General features: G+C 44.4%; 1 protein-coding gene across 1 annotated transcript in view; it reads left to right on the top strand.

Moving 5' to 3' along the window:
• Positions 1-20,650, top strand: part of ccdc141 (coiled-coil domain containing 141) — a 29,227-nt gene that overhangs the window by 6,217 nt on the left and 2,360 nt on the right. The window contains exons 5-25 of the mRNA XM_051402829.1: positions 801-891; positions 1,755-1,891; positions 1,991-2,146; positions 3,102-4,706; positions 4,997-5,113; positions 5,509-5,814; positions 5,954-6,160; positions 6,348-6,515; positions 6,733-6,855; positions 7,191-7,403; positions 7,973-8,155; positions 8,517-8,666; positions 14,038-14,178; positions 14,730-14,918; positions 15,008-15,191; positions 15,318-15,430; positions 15,559-15,747; positions 15,845-16,002; positions 16,233-16,461; positions 16,537-16,871; positions 17,843-19,360. Coding sequence (XP_051258789.1) covers positions 801-891; positions 1,755-1,891; positions 1,991-2,146; positions 3,102-4,706; positions 4,997-5,113; positions 5,509-5,814; positions 5,954-6,160; positions 6,348-6,515; positions 6,733-6,855; positions 7,191-7,403; positions 7,973-8,155; positions 8,517-8,666; positions 14,038-14,178; positions 14,730-14,918; positions 15,008-15,191; positions 15,318-15,430; positions 15,559-15,747; positions 15,845-16,002; positions 16,233-16,461; positions 16,537-16,871; positions 17,843-19,360 — 6,512 coding nt within the window. The remainder of the gene's footprint in view (positions 1-800; positions 892-1,754; positions 1,892-1,990; positions 2,147-3,101; positions 4,707-4,996; positions 5,114-5,508; positions 5,815-5,953; positions 6,161-6,347; positions 6,516-6,732; positions 6,856-7,190; positions 7,404-7,972; positions 8,156-8,516; positions 8,667-14,037; positions 14,179-14,729; positions 14,919-15,007; positions 15,192-15,317; positions 15,431-15,558; positions 15,748-15,844; positions 16,003-16,232; positions 16,462-16,536; positions 16,872-17,842; positions 19,361-20,650) is intronic.

Here is a 20,650-nt window from a genome sequence, read left to right as displayed (position 1 = left end):
CAGAAGATGGATGGAAACATCTAACTGGAGCTCTAGAGTGTAATCTAAATCTATTGTCAGGCTGCTGTGACCTCTGACCTGTAGGCAGTAAAGTTCTCATCTGTGAAGCGTGCCCAACTGTAGACGGGATTTATCCTCGTCTCGTGTCTCTATGAAGGACATTTGTTTCAACTCGGTGTATTTGCGTGCTGCCGTAAGCCGTGCTCATTGGCCGGCTGTCGTTTTATGATCACCACCTGCTGCCGGACCACGGTCACCTGCTGCAGCCTTTATCTAAAACAGTCCAACGGGAAGCTTTCTGGATCTATTTTAGCCAACAAGCTAGTCACCGCTGTTCAGTCGACAGTGGAGCACAAGCATCTCAAACCTGACAATCCCACTGTGAGTTCAGCACATAAGAGGTGCTGCATAGAGCCACAGCGTCTACCGGTTGCTGGTCAATAAATAGCTCCGACGCTAATGGATTAGCAATGTGAAGAGTGTCAGTCGTTCATCCATCGCTTTAGTCCAGGCTGAAATATCTCAACTGCTATCGGATGGATTGCTGTGAAATGTTGTGCAGACGTTCATGTTCCCCAGTGGATGACTCCCACTGACACTCACACTGTAGCGCCACCATGAGGTTGACATTAGTGGTTATAAGTGAATTATTGGATGAAATTTGGTTCATGTTCCCCTCAGGATGAACTATAAAAACTCTGTTCATCCTCTGAGGTTTCATACGGCGCCACCATCAGGTCAATGTGTCCTTTCTGATGGATGCTTTGTGTTAAGCGTGCTAACACTCGGTCTGTCTGCAGTTTGCTGTCGGTATCGACGGAGTTGAGGGTCTACGGATCAGACCAGACAGGCTGACTGAAGGGCAGCTCACATACGACTCTATGAGGAGAGGTAATCAGCGTTAATATTAGTCGTAGTATTTATAGTGTTACTCACAGCTGCACTGAGGATAAATTATCACTAATAGCTTGTTTGCACATGATGTCACGTCCCTGCGGCCATGTGGCACGAACTCAAAATGGAAGTCACACAATAACACAAACTAACTAACTGATGGAGGCGGCGGGAGACCAGCAACTCCTGTGTTCTGTGAGTTAAATCATTGTTTTTATGAATGGAGGCTGGTGGCTGAATCCTTCTTTGTCACATTGTTGGAAATGTTCTTCCATATGTGAATGCAAACAAGCTATTTAGTTTTATTTTAGAAAGTGTTTGTCTCTATTTTGTCGGCTCTGTCTTAGACTGGGCTTGTCTCAATTTGCAAAAACTGGATTAAACTGGTTTCTATTGAAGATATAACTAATCCAAACTGGTTTAAACCCAGTTAAGTTACATATAAACTGGTTTTAACTGCTTTGCTGTAGGTGGAGGGTTGCAGGAGATTTAAAACACTGGTTTGATCCACTACAAACTGGTGTATATCAAAGATTAACTGGTTTAGACTAATAGAAACTGATTGAAACTGGGTTAAAGGATATATAAACAGTTTTTAACCCAGTTAAATTACATTTTAACTGGTTTGCTGTAGGTGCAGAGTTAAAGGCGATTTGAAATACTAGTTTGATCCACTGTAAACTGGTTTAAACTTGCAAAAACTGGATTAAACTGGTTTATATCTAAGCTTTAACTAATAAAAGCTGGTTTAAACTGGGTTAAGTTATATAAACTGGTATCAACTAGTTTGTTGTAAGTTGAGCGTTGTGGTTGAAAAGAGTAATCTCGATGACATTGTCTTTGTGTCTTTGTGATTCCAGATCTTCTGGGGAAATCCCTGCAGGTTATAACCAGCAGCAACGTTTTTCTACAGAAACTGAGGCAGCTGCAGAAGATCGAGGCCCTCCAGAGGAGAGGAGGAGTACTGCAGGACAACGAGGAGGAGGAGGTGGAGGAGGTGAGTGTCTCACATCTGTTCAACTGCTCCTTCATCCTGCTGTTAACTCCCTCTGTGTGAAATGTGTGGATTGATGCTGATGCTGTGTCCTCCTCCCAGTGTTCTCGGGGCAGCAGGGGGATGGCGTTAAGGCTGGAGGAGCTGGTGGAGATGCTGCAGGATCGGAGGAGGAGGGCGGACCAGGCCGTCAGGCTGCAGCTCCAGCAGGCGGAGAACGGCATCATGGTCCGTGAGAAAGAGTCCACACACAACGAAGTAAGAGACAAATGAGCTTCTTGAGTTTGTCAGATGAAGCACAGAAAGGCCATTTGCTCTACACACTCATTTCCTGTAGCGTTTCAGTGGACAGAAACATTTCTTAAAAAGGCTTTTATTGTGAAATATTTGCCGCAACATATTGTAGAAAACTCATTTGACTCGCTGTTCCACTGAGTCATGTGACCAGTCTGGTCCAGTATTTTAGCTTTTGATGCGATTAAAGCTCATAAAGCCAATAATGTGAATGCTGATCAGGGTTTCACATACCTATTCCTTTATTTCAAAATAAAAGTGTGACATGTTGGCCTGAGTCACTTAACCCACATCTGACCAACGGGGCCCTTGAGGGTCAGTGTGAGACTCAGTCCAGGAGCTAACTGAGTAACGAGCTGTTGCCTTCATAAATCAGGTGCTGAACACACACAGGTTATCACCGCAGGTTTAAATATGGTTGTTTCACAGCTGACTGAAGTCCAGGATGTCAGACTTTCCCTCGCTGACTCCATTATATGTAAAACTCCATATTAGAGTAATTGAACTCTTCGCAGTGGGAGTCATCAGTCTATTCTGTCAGCATCCATCTTGTGTTCATGTCATAAAAATAAATCCTGCCTGCAGTTACATTCTCGACTCTCCGATGACTGTATTTAAAAATATTCTGTCTGCTGATGGTTCTGGACCGCTGATGAAACAGGCCACGTTTCACAAAAGCATCTAAAGCATTAGATGATGATAAAAATCTATTTTATGATTGTTCTTAATGTTGGAGGAATCCAGAGCATCATAATCTCAGGTCCTAGGGGGGCCGGCTGAAGACTGAGGTGGGACTGTTCAGATCCCAGTAGGACAGTTACAACAATAAGAGCATATGACAACAGTAGAGTCTCTGATATATCATCTGCAGTAATCAATCAAATGATCAATAATATCCATTTTTCTGTTTCCGCTACAGGACTGGAGTCTCACAGTTGACAAGATCCCAGACCTGCAGTTTGGATCCACATCAGCAGAGAGCACAGACCTGAAGCTAGATTCCAGAACAAAAGAGGACAGAAACCTTCAGCCTGGATCCAGGTCAGATGTTAAGTCTGGATCTAGACCAGACGAGACCAGAAACCTTCAGTCTGGATTCAAATTAAAGCTGGCTGAGTCCAGATCAGACCTAGAACCTTCAGATGTGAAGCCCGGGTCCGGATCAGAGGAGACTAAAGATCTGCAATCTGGATCCAGATCAGATTTACAGCCTGGTTTCAGATTAGAGTTTAAGCCTCGAGCTAGAGCAGAAGAGAGCAGAAACCTGCAGTCTGGATTCAAATTAAACCTGAACCCTGAATCCAGATCAGACCTTGAGTCAGATTCTAAATCAGAGGGGACCAGAGATCTTCAGCCTGGATCAGGGTCAAATATAAAACCTTCAGATGTGAAGCCTGGATGTAGAGTAGATAAGACCAGAAACCTGCAGTCTGGGTCCACATCAGCAGAGACGGACAGGAAGCCAGATTTCAGAACAAAAGAGACCAGAGACATGCAGCCTGGATCCAGGTCAGATGTAAAGCCTGCATCTAAACCAGAGGAGACCAGAAACTTGCCATCCGGATTAAAGTTAAATCTGAAGCCTGAATCCAGATCAGACCTTGAGTCAGATTCTAACTCAGAACAGACCAGAGACCTTCAGTCTGGATCCAGATTAGACCACATCCCTGGATCTGGATTGTATGTAAAGCCTGAATCTAGATCAGAGCCAAGCAGAGACCTGGTCACTGGATCCAGATTAGAAGAGACCAGAAACCTGCAGTCTCGATTCAAATTTAACCTGAAGCCTGAGTCCAGATCAGAGGAGACTAGAGATCTGCTGCCTGGATCCAGATCAGATGTAAAACCCGGATCTAGACCAGAGCAAACCAGAGACACAGAGCCTGGATCTAGATCAGATCTAGAATCTTCAGATGTGAATCACAGGTCCAGATCAAAGCAGACTAGAGATCTGCAGCCTACATCAGGTTCAGATCTAAAACCTTCAGATGTGAATCCTGGATCTAGAATAGATAAGACCAGAATCCTGCAGTCTGGATGCACATCAGCAGAGACAGACATGAAGCCAGGTTCCAGAACCAAAGAGATCAGAGACCTGCAACCTGGTTTCAGATTAGAGTTTAAGGCTGGATCCAGATTAGAGGAGACCAGAAACCTGCAGTCTGGATTCAAATTAAACCTAACGCCAGATTCCAGATCAGATCCAGAACTTTTAGATGTAAAGCCCGGGTCCAGATCAGACCTTCAGCCTGGATCGAGATCAGATGAGCAGCCAGGATCTGGATTAGATGTAAAGCCTGAATCTAGATCAGAGCCCACAGATGCGGCCCCTGAATCCAGATCAAAGGAGACCACAAACCTACAACCTAGACCCAGATCAGAGACCAGAAAGCCGCAACTTGAATCAACTCTAGATGTGCAGAGCATGCTGGGAAATGAGACTGAAACTGACCACGCCCACCAAGCCCTCCTGACCAATCAGAGGCAACAGCTGCTGTCGTCATGCCAACACCTCGTAGACAAGGTGACATTTTATTTACAGACGAGTCAGTGAATGCAACACCGCTGCTACTTCAGGTTCATATGGAGGAAACAACTCAAGTGTGTGTGTGTGTCTGTGTGTGTGTGTGTGTGTGTGTGTGTGCGTGTGTGTGTCTGTGTGTGTGTCTCTGTCTGTGTGTGTGTGTGTCTGTGTGTGTGTGTGTGTGTGTGTGTGTGTGTGTGTCTGTCTGTGTGTGTGTCTCTGTCTGTGTGTGTGTGTGTGTGTGTGTGTGTGTGTGTGTGTGTGTGTGTGTGTGTGTGTGTGTGTTGCAGGTCTGGAGCTGGGTGCAGTGGGGCAGCAGTGTTTTATCTAACAGCTCTGCAGGACGGCAGCTCTCTGAGGCAGAAGACAGTCTGAACACACACCTGCAGCTGCAAACACAGGCTGAGGTACACACACACACACACACAGATAATTGTATGAAAAGTTTGAAAAATATATCCAAATCTCTGATTTTACACAAACGTCCTGCAGTTACTGTGTTCACTGTTTGGGTTCATTGTTCAGTTTATCTGCTGTTATTGTTATTAATCAATATAATATGAAATATCTATAAAATATAGTTTTCTAAGTGATAGAAAAAGGTTGGGAACCGGTGATCTGTAGGGACGTCTGATCAAAGCTGCCGTGGAGTTCACGGTTGTGTTTTAGTTATTAAATGGATTAAGTTATAATGATGAAGTAATACAGAGATATTAAAGTTATTTCAGGTGAGTTTCCCACAGACTCACAGTAGAAACACTTGTTGTTTCCACTGCTGCGATGTTGTTGTTGTTTGTCTCAGTCTGCAGCTCACGAAGCAGAGAGCATGAAGCAGATCCTGGATCAGATCAGAGGTCTGCACCCAGAACCCAGCAGACAGCTGTCTCCTCTGAAGGCCCTGACAGAGCAGCTGAAGAGGGGCAGCTCGGGAAGAACCGGTCCCACTCCGCCCGCTCCGCCTGCAGCAGACCCAGCTGGTTCACTGAGTCCGGAGCTCGCTGATCGAGTTGATCTGGTCTTGAAGGAGCTGCAGAGTCTGAACAGGAAGATCGACTCAAACCTGCAGCTGCTGCGACCCTACGTCACTTTCCTCCGGTCGGCACAGCAGGTCAGAGTCTCTTCTGGATTTTGTACATAAAAATGATCCAAACGGCTTTAAATCTCCTCGAACCTGGTGACCTTTGGACTTCTGGCCTGGTGTCACAGTGTTGATGTAGCGTGAAGATAACTGTGCTCCTGTTCTCCAGGTGGAGGAGGAGATGGAAGAATTAAGAGAGATCTACAAAAGCAGACTGGAGGAAGAAGAGGAGAAGCAGAAAGAGAGGGAAGCTGGTAATAACATCAGGACAACCACCAGCTCCAAGAAGCAGGACGACGCCTGCTGGCAGGAAATTCTACAGAGGTTCCACACTGCCCAGGAACTGGGAAACAACTACGTCCTTACTGTTCCCATGGTAACAAGACTGTCAGGAATCAGATTAAATTGTTTTTGATGAGATTATTTAACATTAAATGCCTTGAAATGATTTAACCAGCTCAGATTCTATGACGTTTTATTACATTGGACATTTACACTGTGAATCATGAAGAATCATTTTGCTTTTCATATTGTGTGTGTGTGTGTGTGTGTGTGTGTCTCAGGTGTCGGGAGCAGGGTTAAACCTGCAGTCTGTGGTGTCTGTGGTGCAGCAGACGATGGAGCGACTCAGCACAACCAAACAGGAAGTGAACGAGCTGCAGAGTCAGCAGCAAATCCAGATCCAGCAGCAGCAGGACTACTGCAGGAAATCCCGGGAGAGACTGCTCAAGGTACCAAGTACACTGCGCCAGAGAAAAGTAACTGAGGGCAGTCTAATCTATTATGTATGAAATACTTTATACTGTAAAGTAACTCAAATAACTGTTGTGAGGTATATTTAAGTAAATGTTGCCTTTTAAAAAAAGTAATGGGTGTAAGTAATGAATTACAGTACTTAGGTAAATGTATTCAGTTACTTTCCACTACTGGGACGCTGTATATTTTCAGACCCTGCAGGACTTGAATTGTGTCTCTGAGCTGCTGGACTCCTGCACTCTGATGGATCTGGGTTCGGACCTACAGACCTCCAGGCTCCTGGAGCACTTCAGCCAGGCCAGACCACATTTTAGTGTGAGTGACTTTGAGCTGCCGGGACTTCTTTACAATGAGGACTGTAGGGAAATCTATCTGGATCTGTCATGGGACTACTCTATGACTAAAGACTGTAAGGACTGTTAAACCTGCTGGGACCTTTTAGAAATGTTGGATAGCTGGGAATTATCTGTAGATAGTAGATCGTACACTACCACACGGTTGCTGGTAGTGTAATCACATCTGTCCCTTGAGTCCCAATGGACCAGAACCTTTACCGTTGGGACTCCTGGGACAGCTGTTATTGTTGCACTGTTGTTACTGCTAGAACCATTGGGACTAGATGATCAGACACACTCTCTTCATTTATTCAGCAACTAGACACTGAGGTGGAGCACTTGGAGAAGAGCTGGGAGACTCTGAGAGGAGTCCAGGACAGACTGGAGGTGGAGGAGTTGAAGGGAAGACCAGTGACGGAGGAGGATCTGGCAGAGCTGCTGAAGCTCCAGAAGAGGGTGAAGAACAAGATCCATCAAAGCGAATCGATCCTGGACCTGAGCAGCAGCTTCCACCGCACATCCAAACAGGTCGGTGGAGCCGGGAGGAAGTTGTTGTTGTTGTTGTTGTTGTTGTTGTGGAAACACCTGGAATTTACCAAAAATCCTGTAAAATCGTAATGGTGTTTCAGCCCCTCGCTCAGATCGCCTTAGTAAACCTGGCTGCATATTTAGTTTGAAACTCAGCTGTTTGTAGGATGAGCTGTCCACCTTGAAACTTCATGCCAATCGTGTTCTGGTTGCAGCTTTATGTTGTTAACTGAATATCTTCTGAGTTTGGTTCATCCGGATGAAACAAGACATTTGAAGTCTTCTCTTTTGGCTCCAGGAACCTGCGATTGGCGCCATTGTATGAACTGACAATTTCTCATCATTATTTTGTTCAATTTGATCAGAATCAACAGATTAATTTACAGTGTGAATCAAATTGTGAAAATTAAAACCCCTTTACTGTGTGCCTCTGTCTGTATATTGTTTGTTCTTCATGTCAGCTTTAAGAATCCAGAAGTTACCAGTTAAATCTGCTGACTTTGTAAAAATGTGTTACATAAATATACAATAAGAGAATTAATATTAATTTCAGTCTTCTTTGTGTCCAGCTGGAGGCGCTGCTCCAGTCGGACCTCGCGAGCCCTTCGACTGGTTCAACTGGTTCAGCTGGTTTATGTGGATCCAGTGAAGCTGAGCTGAGTCGACACAGAGAGGAACAGCAGCAGATCCAGAGTCTGTTTAAAACGGCTTCAACGCTGAAGACCGACATCTGCACTGCCGTCAGCCACAGTGTATGAGTACTCACACACACTCACACACATAGTTTAAAATGAATAACCACCTGCATGTCAACAAACACTACAATACTACTCTAACATTGATCAGTATTAATCTAATAACATCACATATAATCAGATATCAGACAGACAACTGACTATACTGCTCTACTTTTACTTTAACTACATTTTGTTTGTAATATTTCTGTAAGCTTTTAAATGCAGGACTTTTATTTGTAATGCAGTATTTTACATTGTTGTATTTGTACTCACTGTACAGTCTCAATTTAATAATGACTCCTCTGTATGACCTACATTAACCATCAGAGAGAGGATTGCAGGTAATGGATGTGAATACTGTGTCTGCCACTGTCAGGGTTGGACGTGTTTCAGAGTGGAGCAGCTGGAGGCTCGTCTCGTCTCTCTGGACTCTCTCTGCGTCTCGTGGCTGAATGAAGCAGCTCGACGTGAGGAGAAGCTCCGCAGAGAGCAGCTCGCCTGTCGACTCAATGGTGACATCAACCAGGTGAGGTAGCAGGTTCAAGCTACAGCCGTTAGCTGAGAGCTGTGGAAGGTTCTTTAGCTTCTCTCACCGCCTTACCTGTGTTTAGTGGATTTGGTGGAAGTGGATTTATCTTCACTCTCTCTTCTCAACCTGTCTGCTGTGAGCCGCGGACCCAGAGCTCGATCATACTACTTCATATATTTACAGAGAGCAGACAGAAAAAGGAGGTTGTTGGAGAAAAGGAAGAGAGGTAGCTAGAAAATATGTGTCTTGATTCCAGCTGTTAGCAGAGCCCTGATCAACCAAACTCCACTCAGAAAATGAGCATTTTAAAAGTTGTGCACAGACCCGACAATGTACATACATGTGTTCTTTTGATTTGGTATCTGGGCAGGTAACTACTGACACTGAGCTCTGTTGTTATTAATCAGTACGACCAGCAGAGGGGGCTGCTGCCAGCTGTCTGTCTGTCTGTCTGTCTGTCTGTCTATCAGACTATAAATATCCAGAATCTCCACTGAACCAGCAGCAGGTTTTCACTCTGCTGCTGAAGGATAAATAAGGGTATTACATATATTATTTCTTAATTATTTATTATTGGAAACACTGTTTCTGTTCCCCCTTAAAAATAATCCAAATGAGATATTTCCAGGAAACAGGGAATATAGGGAAATCGGTACCTACAAAAGATAAATGACATGTTTTGCCATCAAAGTCTAAAGTTATTTTGACTTAAAATTACATATTTATCATTTTGTAATAAATTCACAATCCACCGCCAATTTCAATAAAATGTTTTCATTTACTGAAAGTTTGAATTTCAGGTAGACTTCTTTCTGCAAATGTGTTGATAGTTTTGAAATTAACTTTGTTACTATTTGCCTCGACTTGGACACACGAGTGTGATCTGAAACAGCCACTCGCTCGCTTTTTTATCAGACTCTAAATATAACTGAAGCCAGCAGGACACATTTAGATTTTATTGGAGTCCATAAAGTCCCTCAGCTCGCTGCAGGACTCGGTCTCTTTCTGCTGGTTCACTTTCTTACATTGATTTCTCTCCGCTGTCAGGGAGATAATTAGAAAAAGCAGAGTTGTGGCGGGTTGGAAAACACTAAAAAAGTTGCTTCATGTTTCTGGATTTTATCAGCAGCTGAGTGTCGGAGTTGTGTGAAGTGTGTTCAGCTGCAGTTCATATAATGTCCACTAGATGCTGCTCCCAAATTGTATTGAGGTGAATGGAAAACTCAACTTCTCTCCATGAAAAAAAACTTAATCCATTTATTTATCTCTCAAGTTTACAAGAGGCACATTGAGTTAAATTGATGATATGAACTGGGTTGTTTAATATCATAAACAGGTCAGATGGCTTTAATGGGACTGAAGGTTGAAACGTGTCTACGTGCTGTTAGCAATTTGTGCGCCGATGCGTTATTGGTTAGCATTAACGTCATTTAGAGTTGACTTAGTCCGACCCCAGCAGTTATTGTATGGATGTTAGTGAAATATCAACCCGAACATGTTGGTGCCCTCTTCAGGTAAATCTCTCAAATTATAAAACTTTCAGTTCTTTGACATTTTACTGGTTTCACTGGTGTTAGTGGTTCAATCTGCTGTGTCACTGAACAGCAGAGCAGCAGCAGCTGTTGGAGGAATGACAGAGAGGGAGAGAGAGGGAGACCATGAGAGGGAGAGGGGGAGTCAGCTGGACAGATCAGAAATACAGGACGACTCAGCCAACGGGTATTTCCCATCATGCACCTGGTGCTGCATGTCACCAGCGCACTGAAACCTGCAGGAGCAGCTGGGGTGGACATCAGAGACAAACAGAGACAAACAGACTTGTTTCTTGGAGTTTGTCACCTTTTAGATTTATAAAAGCATCATGCAGTTTGACACTGACGTTACTTTATCTTAATGATACACTCTGACTCACTGACTGAGTGTATAAACTCTCCGTACCCACCACTCGGGTCCGGACCTTGTTTTTTTCCTAGGTGTACAAATAACTTTGCAATAATTGCCTAAAAACAGCTTTATTTTGATGCTTTGCTTTGCCTAGCAAGTTCAGTTTTTGGACTTCAGTATTTCTAAAACTCAGTAGTTTTAGTACAGTAGGTAATACAAGATTGAGGTACTCAGATGCCTGTGTAAGTGTATCTGTGAACACATAGCTAGGATTAAAAATGGCAAAGGAATTAGGGTTATGTTGTGTTTAGGGTCAGGGTTGTGCTGATTTAGGGTACTGGCACCTTTTTTGGTCCAATTCAGGCACTTTCCGGTACCACTGTAGTTGGGCTGCAAGCGCATATTGAAGCCTGGAAAAGAGCTTGAAATTTGTAGTGTTCATGACAATAAGAGAAGTCTCCAGTTTCATCTCATTTTACTCCCTCCGGTCCCCTTGAAGACTTGGTGTGTGATGGCAGTGTGCACTCACAGCACTACTGCAGCGTTTCTCTAGGGGAAGCCCTCGATGACGAGATCAGTGGTGAATAATTTCCATTTGGAAAGCTTAACTGTCACTGTTCTGTAGTTCTGTAATAGGACACAACCACTAATCCAACTCATAAACACTCAATCAGAGGGATGAGGGGTGAGCTCCAGGGTAAAGGGAAGAAGTGAGACACAGAATGACCCTTTGGACTTGTTTGTGTCCACACTGTTGAGTCACCTGAAGGGAATATACATTTACTTCTGGAAGATGATGAGGTTTTTTCTTTCAAAAACATGACTGGTTGCTGTGGACTGGTTCTATTTGTGTTCGTTGGTGGATTGGTATTCTCACCGCAGACATTCAGGGTATTTTTGGTGCTCATTAAGGATCCTCCAGAGTCCACCAGCTGAACTCTGAAAGATATTTGAATTAGGTTTGTGTACAAAGTACCCACAGTGAAGTTATTCTATGGTATTTCATGTTGTAGATATCTGAAGTACTACAGTAATTTAATTATACTTTATGGTCGTCTTCCTGGTAGTTTATGGCAAGCTGAGGGGGGTTTTAGGGTATATCTTTCAGATGTTACAGGGTACCATTGGGGTCTTTGTGTTGGGTTGGCTACTTCAAGGTTATCTCTACTTCCTGACACATCCTGGTCGTTGTGGATCATTTTATTGATATACTTCCTGCTACTCTCTTAATCTTCATGGTCCTCGGATGTAGTTTGTGACACTACATGGTTATTTCTTGGTACACTGTGGCCGCTCACCTAGAGCCGTGGGCCGGTTGAGGTTTCTGCCTGTTTCTTTGCCACTGTCACCAAGTGCTTGCTCATGGTGGGAACTGTTGGGTCTCTGTAAATAGTTTTATAAGGAGTATGATCTAAACCTGATGTATATGAAAAGTGTCCTGAGATAACATCTGTTATGATTTGGCGCGATACAAATAAAATTTTATTGAAATTGAAATGAATCATTAGTGTAGGTTTTGTCTGACTCAAACTAGGTTTCCTCCGATGGTTCAGGGATTATAACCAATAACCTTTTGGGGTTCTTCATGCTACTGCAGGATAGTTTGTGATATTTTCTGGTGCTTTCTTGTACTCTGCGTTGGTCTCGTTGGGGTACTTCATGGTCCTTACAGGTGGTTAATAGCACTTTGTGGTGTTCTGGGACACTTTATAGGCATTCATGGTGGTCTGAGGAAGTTAACAGTACTTGTGGGTAATTGTAGTCTTTTGGGGTGTTTATGGGATCTCTTGGTCCTTGGGGGTAGTTCAGTTTACTTCCTGGTAGTTTTGGGCAATCTTTAATGTAACCTTTGTACTCCTTACTCTCTCCAGGGTTTCCCCCAACGATTTTTTACGGTGGCCCTGAGGTGCAAATCACAACGGCAAATCAGAAAACACAACACAAAAAGAGAAAACACAACACAAAAAGAGAAAACACAACACAAAAAGAGAAAACACAGCAGCAAATCAGAAAACACAACACAAAAAGAGAAAACACAACACAAAAAGAGAAAACACAGCAGCAAATCAGAAAACACAACACAAAAAGAGAAAACACAACACAAAAAGAGAAAACACAACGGCAAATCAGAAAACACATAGATATGGACTATTGGAACCCCTGTTTCTACCTCTCTTAGGTATCCCACATTAACATGGACGTATTAATACAATATTTTCCTTATTTAGTGGTTTGAATTTTCAGATTTGGCAACTTGAACGCATAGGTCTGGTGGTGTTGTGTTTCCGGTTCAAAGGACGGACCAGTTCTTTTGTCCAATCAGCGACGACTCATGTCGCCCGAGGGTACCTACCTTTTCCGGTTTGGTTAATGTCGTTGTGTTTTCTGATTTGCCGTTGTGTTTTCTCTTTTTGTGTTGTGTTTTCTGATTTGCCGTTGTGATTTGCACCTCAGGGCCACCGTAATTTTTGGATGGAAACAAATGTTAGAAAACCAGTCAGACCTCCTAAACCTCTGACTTCAACTTCTTCATCTGTTCACCGAATAGACTACGCCGTCTCTGTCTCCTTTACACTCTCTCTCTCTCCCTCTCTCTCTGTCTCTCTCTCGCTCTCTCTCTCTCTCAGCTGTCCAGAGCGAGATCAGCCATCTGACACCGCTGTTCCTCCCGTCAGAGGCAGAAATGTCCTGCTGGATTTAAACCCTCCTGCTCTAAAAATAATCTTATCAAAGCTCCGTCTGCATGCAGTTACATCGACACCAAGATAAACAAAACGCAGTTAGAACAGCTCTGACCAAAAATAAGATAAATGACGTATACAATATAAAATATTATGTGAACTATTCATAAGCCCTGTTAATGTCTGAAATATCTCAACAAATAACCTGATGGATTGCCACGAACATTCATGGCCGCCAGAGGATGAATACTACTGACTGTTGGGATTCTGTATCTTTTCCTCTAGCGCCACCAGCAGGTTGATGTTATTATTCTTAATGGGATAGGAATGTCACTAGTTATGTCGGTATTTGGTCATAAACGTATTCAAATTGACTTGATGATGGTGCTAAATGAAAAGTGGATTGCTAATGTCATTACATTTAATTCTGAGGCGAACATGAACGTTCAATTTCATCAAAGTTCATTCCAAAAGTTCATTTCGCCCAAAACCAGATCATTCAGGGAATCAATCCTCTTGGAAGTTGGACAGAAATCAGTTGTTGAGATATTTCAGTCTGGACCTAATTGTTGTCATCATACATACAGCCTTGGGTGGCTGAAAATATACAATCTTTGTTGGTTACAGATTCAAAAATGCATTTTGACATTTTATTTTTGAAACTATCTGTTTAATTGAAAAATAATGCGACCTATCAACAGTGAAGTATGTGCTTGTTGCACCACAGATCAAACTACATTGGAAGTCCCTCTGTCAACATAAAACTCTGTTGGCGAGTAATTTTCTGATGCTTCATGTTTCAGCTCCGTGACTCCTTTAAGGAGCTGAAGAAACGCTTCAGCAACCTGAAGTTTAACTACCTGAAGAGAAACGACAGGACCAGGAACACGAAGGCCGTCAGGAACCAGCTGCAGCAGGTGGAGCTGTACGAGGAGAAGCTGCAGGTAAGTCCAGCTCCTGATCTGAGTCTGTGATCTGGACTTTGTGCAACTGGATTTCCATTCAGAAGCAAAGGGGTGGTCAGTTTGGCAGGGTCCTCAGTAGTTGAGTGGTTGGGCCGCATGCCAAATACAAGCAGTGTCCCTGGTTCAATTCCAGCCAGAGACCTTTGTTTCATGTTATATCTGTCTCTTTCTCTATGTTTCCTTATTAATATTATTAATATTATTAATATAATGAGTCCGTTAAAGGCAAAAATGTCAAACGAAAAGAAAAAAGTATCCCCAGTTTGAGCCTCTCCTGTCTTTTCTTATCAGAATCTTTCTTTCTGAATTCTTGGTGACTTAGACATTAGTGTGTCATTTTCCACTCAGTTTGTTCACAAATGACAACGTTACATAACAAAGGTGGAAGAAAACAAACTGTATCTGACTCTTACAACTCTTACATGTCTGCGATTTGATTTTAACGACTCTTATGTAACATAAATAACTTAATGTAGTAGCTGAGAAGTGAGAGGCGGGTCTATCATGCTCCGCTCTGTCCGATCCTGCAGGCACTCAGGAAGCGTCTGCAGGGTGTGACGGGCCGGCTGGGGTTGGAGGTCAAGGACGGGGGCGTGGCCCGGGAGGCAGAGGATGCCGTCAACGAGCTGCAGAGGCAGATGGGAGATTTTGAGCGAAGTGTCAGCGACCACCAGAAAACACTGGAGATGACCCGCAGACTGCAGCAGGCCATGGAGGAGGTGAGGAACACTGGAGGCATTTTTTTCTTTAAATTGGGTTTTTTGGATTAAACATGAGATCACGTTTACACGTTGTTCTGGATTAACAGTATCAGTTCTGGTGCGAAGAGGCGAGTGCGACCATCACTCGCGTCGGGAAGTTTTCCTCTGAGTGTCGCAGCACAGAGGCTGTCTCTGTTCTCTACCGACAGTTTGAGAAGTTCGTCTGGCCGACGGTTCCTCAGCAGGAGGAGAGGATCAGTCAGATTGCTGAGCTGGCTGTCAGACTGCACGGTGAGTAACGGCAGGAGAATGAGGAATGGATGCTTTTATTCTGAAAGCTGATCTAATCCAGTGGTGCTCAAACAGAGACGGTAGGTGTTTTACGTGTGTGTGTGTGTGTGTGTGTGTGTTTTTCAGGGGTGGAGGAGGGGCAGCGGTACATTGAGAAGACGGTCAGTAAACACTCAGAGATGGTCGAGTCCATCAGAGAGCTGAGTGACGGACTGATGAAGTTAGAGGCCAAACTGAAGGTAATAAACAGATATACACAACGCATTTGTCACTCAGACTTTTTGCCCAGTTAGGAGTTATTTTCTACTCTGAGATGATGATAAATGTGTCCTGGATTATGACACTGCTGTCGCTTTGATGTTTTCAGCTGGAGAATCTGAAAAAGCAGCAGAACGATGGAGAGAAGGAGGTCAAGGAAGAGGAAGAGACGGAGCGAGGGAGAGAGAATGAGACAGAAGAGAAAGACAAAGACAATGAGAAGAAGTTGAAGGAAAACAGAAAGTTGAAAAAGAAGGAGCAGACGGATAACCGCAGCAGTCAGGAGGCGGCTGACATGGTAAAAAACTGTTAATTTGATATCATTATATATTATAGATGTTATATCATTTGGTATTGTGAGGACATTAAAGCTCATCTCTGTCCTTTTCTTCCAGTACGAACTGAAGGAGACAGGCCACACCCCCGAACTGACCGCCGAGCATGATGGGAAGGAGGTCCCAGTGAAGAGGCAGACTGCAGCCAACAGGAAGCGTCCGTTACAGAAGAGCCGCAGTCAGGACGCAGACAGACAGACGGCCGTCACAGAGAGCAGGTAGACTGCTTTGATTGAGATCACATGACCTTTACCTCTAGCGCCACTCTCAGGACGAAAGTACAAGAAGTAAAATAAAATAATGTAATCTTATGTTGTATTCTAATCTTTAGTTTGTTCATAGGTGAACAACGTTTAGTTCAAATCTTGTCTGTATCAATAATCATCAATAATAATATTTTGTATGATGATTGTATAAATAAAGTTTCACTGTGTCGTCTCTCCTCCAGCCACAGACAGTTGTACAGCTCCACTCACACCGTCAGCCTCTCCTGCTCCCCGGTGGAGGCCAACCGACGGGTCTGCGCCATACACAGCCAAATCCAGGCGGCCGCTGCTGAGCCTCAGGCCACGCCCCCTCCCTCTTCTGTGATTGGCCCATTGTTCTCTGACATTCAGAAGGAGTTTCAGAGGAAGGAGATGCGAGACACCTGTGGTTTAAACATGACGCCGCCTCAGGTTAATTATCTAAGAGTTAAAGACAGATTTTGTGCCTAAATCACCTCCTAATACTCACCTTTACTTTCTACCCAGGATGCATCAGCAGGAGGTCTGTCGGAGGCGGAGCTCCTGGAACAGGAAGTGTTGACTGAGGATTCTCTCTCCAACGATGAATACGACTGTGCGTCACCTGACGACATTTCCCTGCCGCCGCTGGCAGAGACACCAGAGTCCAACATGATGCAGTCAGACGTTGAGGAGAGCTTCTGTTTCAGTTCCCACAGCGTCCACATCAACCAGTACAGCCACCAGTGCCGTGCCCAGTCAGACCACAGTGGGACTGGTACTGGTGCAGTCCGACAGCAGAGAGAGTCCAGACAAACAGAGAGTTGTCCAACTCCTCCCACCAGCCTTCACAGCAGCACCAGGTCTGTATTAGGACAAATCAGAGTCACTTTAAGATGTGTTTGTATGCTATTATGATTATAGACACATGAAGTAAAAAGCTGAACATGTTCTCCATAAGTTACACTGTAACGTGATTGAGACACAATGAGCCTCCACTCTTCTGGATTCAGGCTTTCCACCAGATGTTGGAACCTGGCTGCAGGGGGTTTGTTCCCATTCACCCAGTGAGGTCCAACACTGATGCTGAGTGACGAGGCCTGGCCTGTAGGTATCGTTCTAACTCATCCCAAAAAGTGTTCGATGGGGTTGAGTACTTGATCAGTCATGGTCTTTCATACCAAATTGGGAAAACCATTTGTTTATGGACATGGCTGCAATGTGTGAATAGTGACTGCTTGCTCTAAAACAAAATGCTAAAGAGGTTAGCGTAGATGCTGCTAGCATCAGTTATATCAGAACTAAAGAGTATTTCTTTATTGAATGAAGAGAGGAAGAACGGCACGGAAGGCTTTTCTCAATGGAAAAGATGTTTCCACTCTTCTCCCTACTGGCTGCAGTTAGAGTTTGACTACATTATATGGTTCATTGATCTGATCTGAACAAAAAGGTTCACATTCTTTTGCCACTGAGTGTAGCTAACCCGTCCACTAAATCACAGTCCCACCTACTGAATGGGAGCAGATCCCTGCAACCAAATTTTAAAAGTCTGAAGCCCGAAGACTGGAGCAGATTAATGCTCACTGTGTTGCAATTATGTTACATATGGAGGAAATGTAAAATGTAATATCTAGTCCAAGAATATGTAAACAAGACCTGGCAGAGCTCACACTAGCTTTTGGGACATAAATGCAATACTCAAAAAGTACTGAGGTTCGTTACCCTGCCTCATTGGTCGGTAATCTAATGCTGTCGGAGGCAGGAGAAGGACAATGAGGACATGCAACAAAAGTCACCGGCCACATTTAGTTAGTTCCTGTTGTTTGTGTTACAGGTTCAGGTCAGATTCCAGTTCGTTTGTCCAGAGTCCGTTGACAGTTCCTGCTCCAAGCCTGCTCACCACCACTCTGTGCGGCATCCTAAAAACTGCAGAGACCAGCACTACCAACATCCCCCAGAGTGCTGACCTCTCCCTGGGTGGCTCTGAACTGAGCTTCCCAACTGGATCTAACCCAACCTGCAAGAACATCACTCCAGATAGTTCTTCCAACAAGGACATCAATGTCCCTGAGAAGAGGAGTCTGTCCAGTCAGTATAACCAGCCTCAGAAGACAGGTAACCAGAGTAAGATCACCCAAAAGGTTTCATCCAAAGGCAACCCCTTCTTCCCCCAGTCCAGCTATTCTCCTCAGCCCTCAGGTCCAGAGCAGGATCTCCCCAAGAACAAGACCCCTCTACAGGACACTATGTTCCCTGACTCTGAGAGTGACCTCCACCAGGACATAAATTGCTCCCAGACTAGGAAGGAAACGCCCCGAGTCTCCAAACCTCAAACAACCAGTCTCACCAACACTAGCACCAGTACAATTACCCAGCAGACCATTTACCTCCAGTCCTCCCCTTCAAACAGTAATTGTACCTTGACACAGGCTAGTAGCAGCAGTTCACCCCAAGAAAGCCGTTTATCCCAGAGTGAAACCCTACCAAAGCTGGATCCAGTCCCCCAGGCTCAGAGCTCCTGCCTCATAGACTCTGTTCTCCATAAAGAAAGAACCCAAGACACTGGATTCCTCAAACCCTGTGCAACGTGTCCACAAACCAGTACAACCACCTCTCAAGACAACAATCTTCCACAGGCTTACCCGGATTCCAGGAGTGGCCTTGATCAGGATGTACCTTCCTCCCAAACCTGCCAAGAAACACCCTCCAGGCCCCAAAGCAGCAACCTAACCACAGCTTCTACTCCAAAGAACATTTACTGTCAGTCCTCCCCTCCAAACAGTCACTGCAATGTGCCACAGGCGAGCAGCAATCTCAGGTCACAGCAAGGAATCCCCTTCTCCCAGAGTAATGGAGGTCTACCCGAGGTCAATGCCCCCATTCTTCCAGACAGCTTCAGCAACATCAGTTTATCCAGCAGTACCATCAGTAATAGATTGAGCAACAAGCAGAGCCACCAGACAGTCTACTCCCATCACGAGTCCTTGACCTCCACCTGTACCCAGAAGTGTGTGCATGACCCTGAATCCCAAGCTTTGGCTCAGCAGGCTAATCTGCATGTCACCCCCCTTTCCTCTCCACTTCATCTACTAACTCCAGACCAAGACCCAAACATTTGTCAGCCCGTGGCCATCCGTGAGGAGATCAGGCTTACTCCTCAGATCCAAGGGCCTCCCCTTCCTGCTCCTCCTCCTCTTCCCCAGGCCCAGGCAGAGTCTCTTCCCCAGGGAAAAGCCTCTAAACCTGGCCCTCCCTGCTTCACCAGACCCCTGTCTAGAGCTACCGTCATGGAGGGCTCTCCAGTGACGCTAGAGGTGGAGGTGACGGGACACCCAGAGCCCACGCTCACCTGGTGGGTAGCATATAACCAGCTCCACAATAACACACAAGCTTTATGAGATTATTAGCTACAGAACTCACCTTAAGACTTCCTTCACACCTGCATTAGCATGTCTCCTGTAGCTGAAATGAAATATCTGGATCATACCTTGTTTGTTGGTCTCCACTAATGGACAACAGTTGAGATTAAAGCTGTGTGTTCCTGTGAAACTTTATTGATCTTGGGAGTTCTTTGTCTTTATCTGAAGAACCGATAACGTCCCACCTTGAGCATAGTGTGATGAAGCTTAACAACTAGGACCCATACTAATGCAGGTTTAAGGGATTGAAACATCTCTTGTATTCATCCACATAGTAATACTTAAAGGTTATATATATGAAATTGATTTGCAACTGGAAGTTGTACTAGAGCACCAGCATCTCAGACCAAAACTATGAGACAGAAACAGAATCAAACTCATTGAAAGCGTCTCTGTTAGTGTTTCCAACAATCACCAACTCTGGTTTGGTGGAAATAAATCCTTAATTCACCGACGTAGATGATAAAAACAGCAGTTTCAGTCGGAGCAGACCGGCTATGGAAACAAACCACAGAGAGGCTGCGATACAACACAGGCAGAGGGAGAGAGACACCATGTGACTCTGTATATAGAGAATAGCTGTTAGCTGATGTATTAATGTAAACTTAAAGTTTAATGAACACACATCATCCTGTAAGTCTACAGTTGGGTAAATACATTTTGAGCTAGAGTTAGCTTAGCTGAAAATGCCCATAACAGATTTCCTCCCTATAGCTTTCCACAATTTATTATCGATACTGCTTATTCACAACTGTACACTTAAAAGGAAAGAGTAGAACAATATCTAAAGCAGAGGCTGTGGAAAAATATAATTTTAAGTTGCTAACAAGTTTTCTAACCATGCTTTAAAGAAGAAGTTTCAGTAGTTGGCTCGCAAGCACTAACTGATGTTAGCTTGCTCACTAAGTGCAATCTGTATTCCAGTCGTTGTTTTGACTCTTTGTTTTCCTGCATGTCGAACCAGCTGATTGATCCAACTTCTGCCAGGAGGCCAATTCGAAATATGAAAGACCCAAAATTCGGGGCGCATGGTAGCTCAACTGGTAGAGTCCTCAGCTCGGGTTCGATTCTCCCACCTCTCTCTCCCCTTTCCTGTCCATCTTGTCCTAAAAAGCCCAAAATAGACAGCTGCTTAAGCTTACGTGCAGACAGAGAAACATGTTCCAACCAGCTATTGATGCTGGTATCGAACACCGGACGCTCCATGCAGACAGTCGAGGTAC

Source organism: Dicentrarchus labrax, unplaced genomic scaffold (assembly GCF_905237075.1).
Source record: "Dicentrarchus labrax unplaced genomic scaffold, dlabrax2021, whole genome shotgun sequence".
Classification (NCBI taxonomy): domain Eukaryota; kingdom Metazoa; phylum Chordata; class Actinopteri; family Moronidae; genus Dicentrarchus; species Dicentrarchus labrax.
This window is presented reverse-complemented; position numbering and strand designations above follow the sequence as displayed.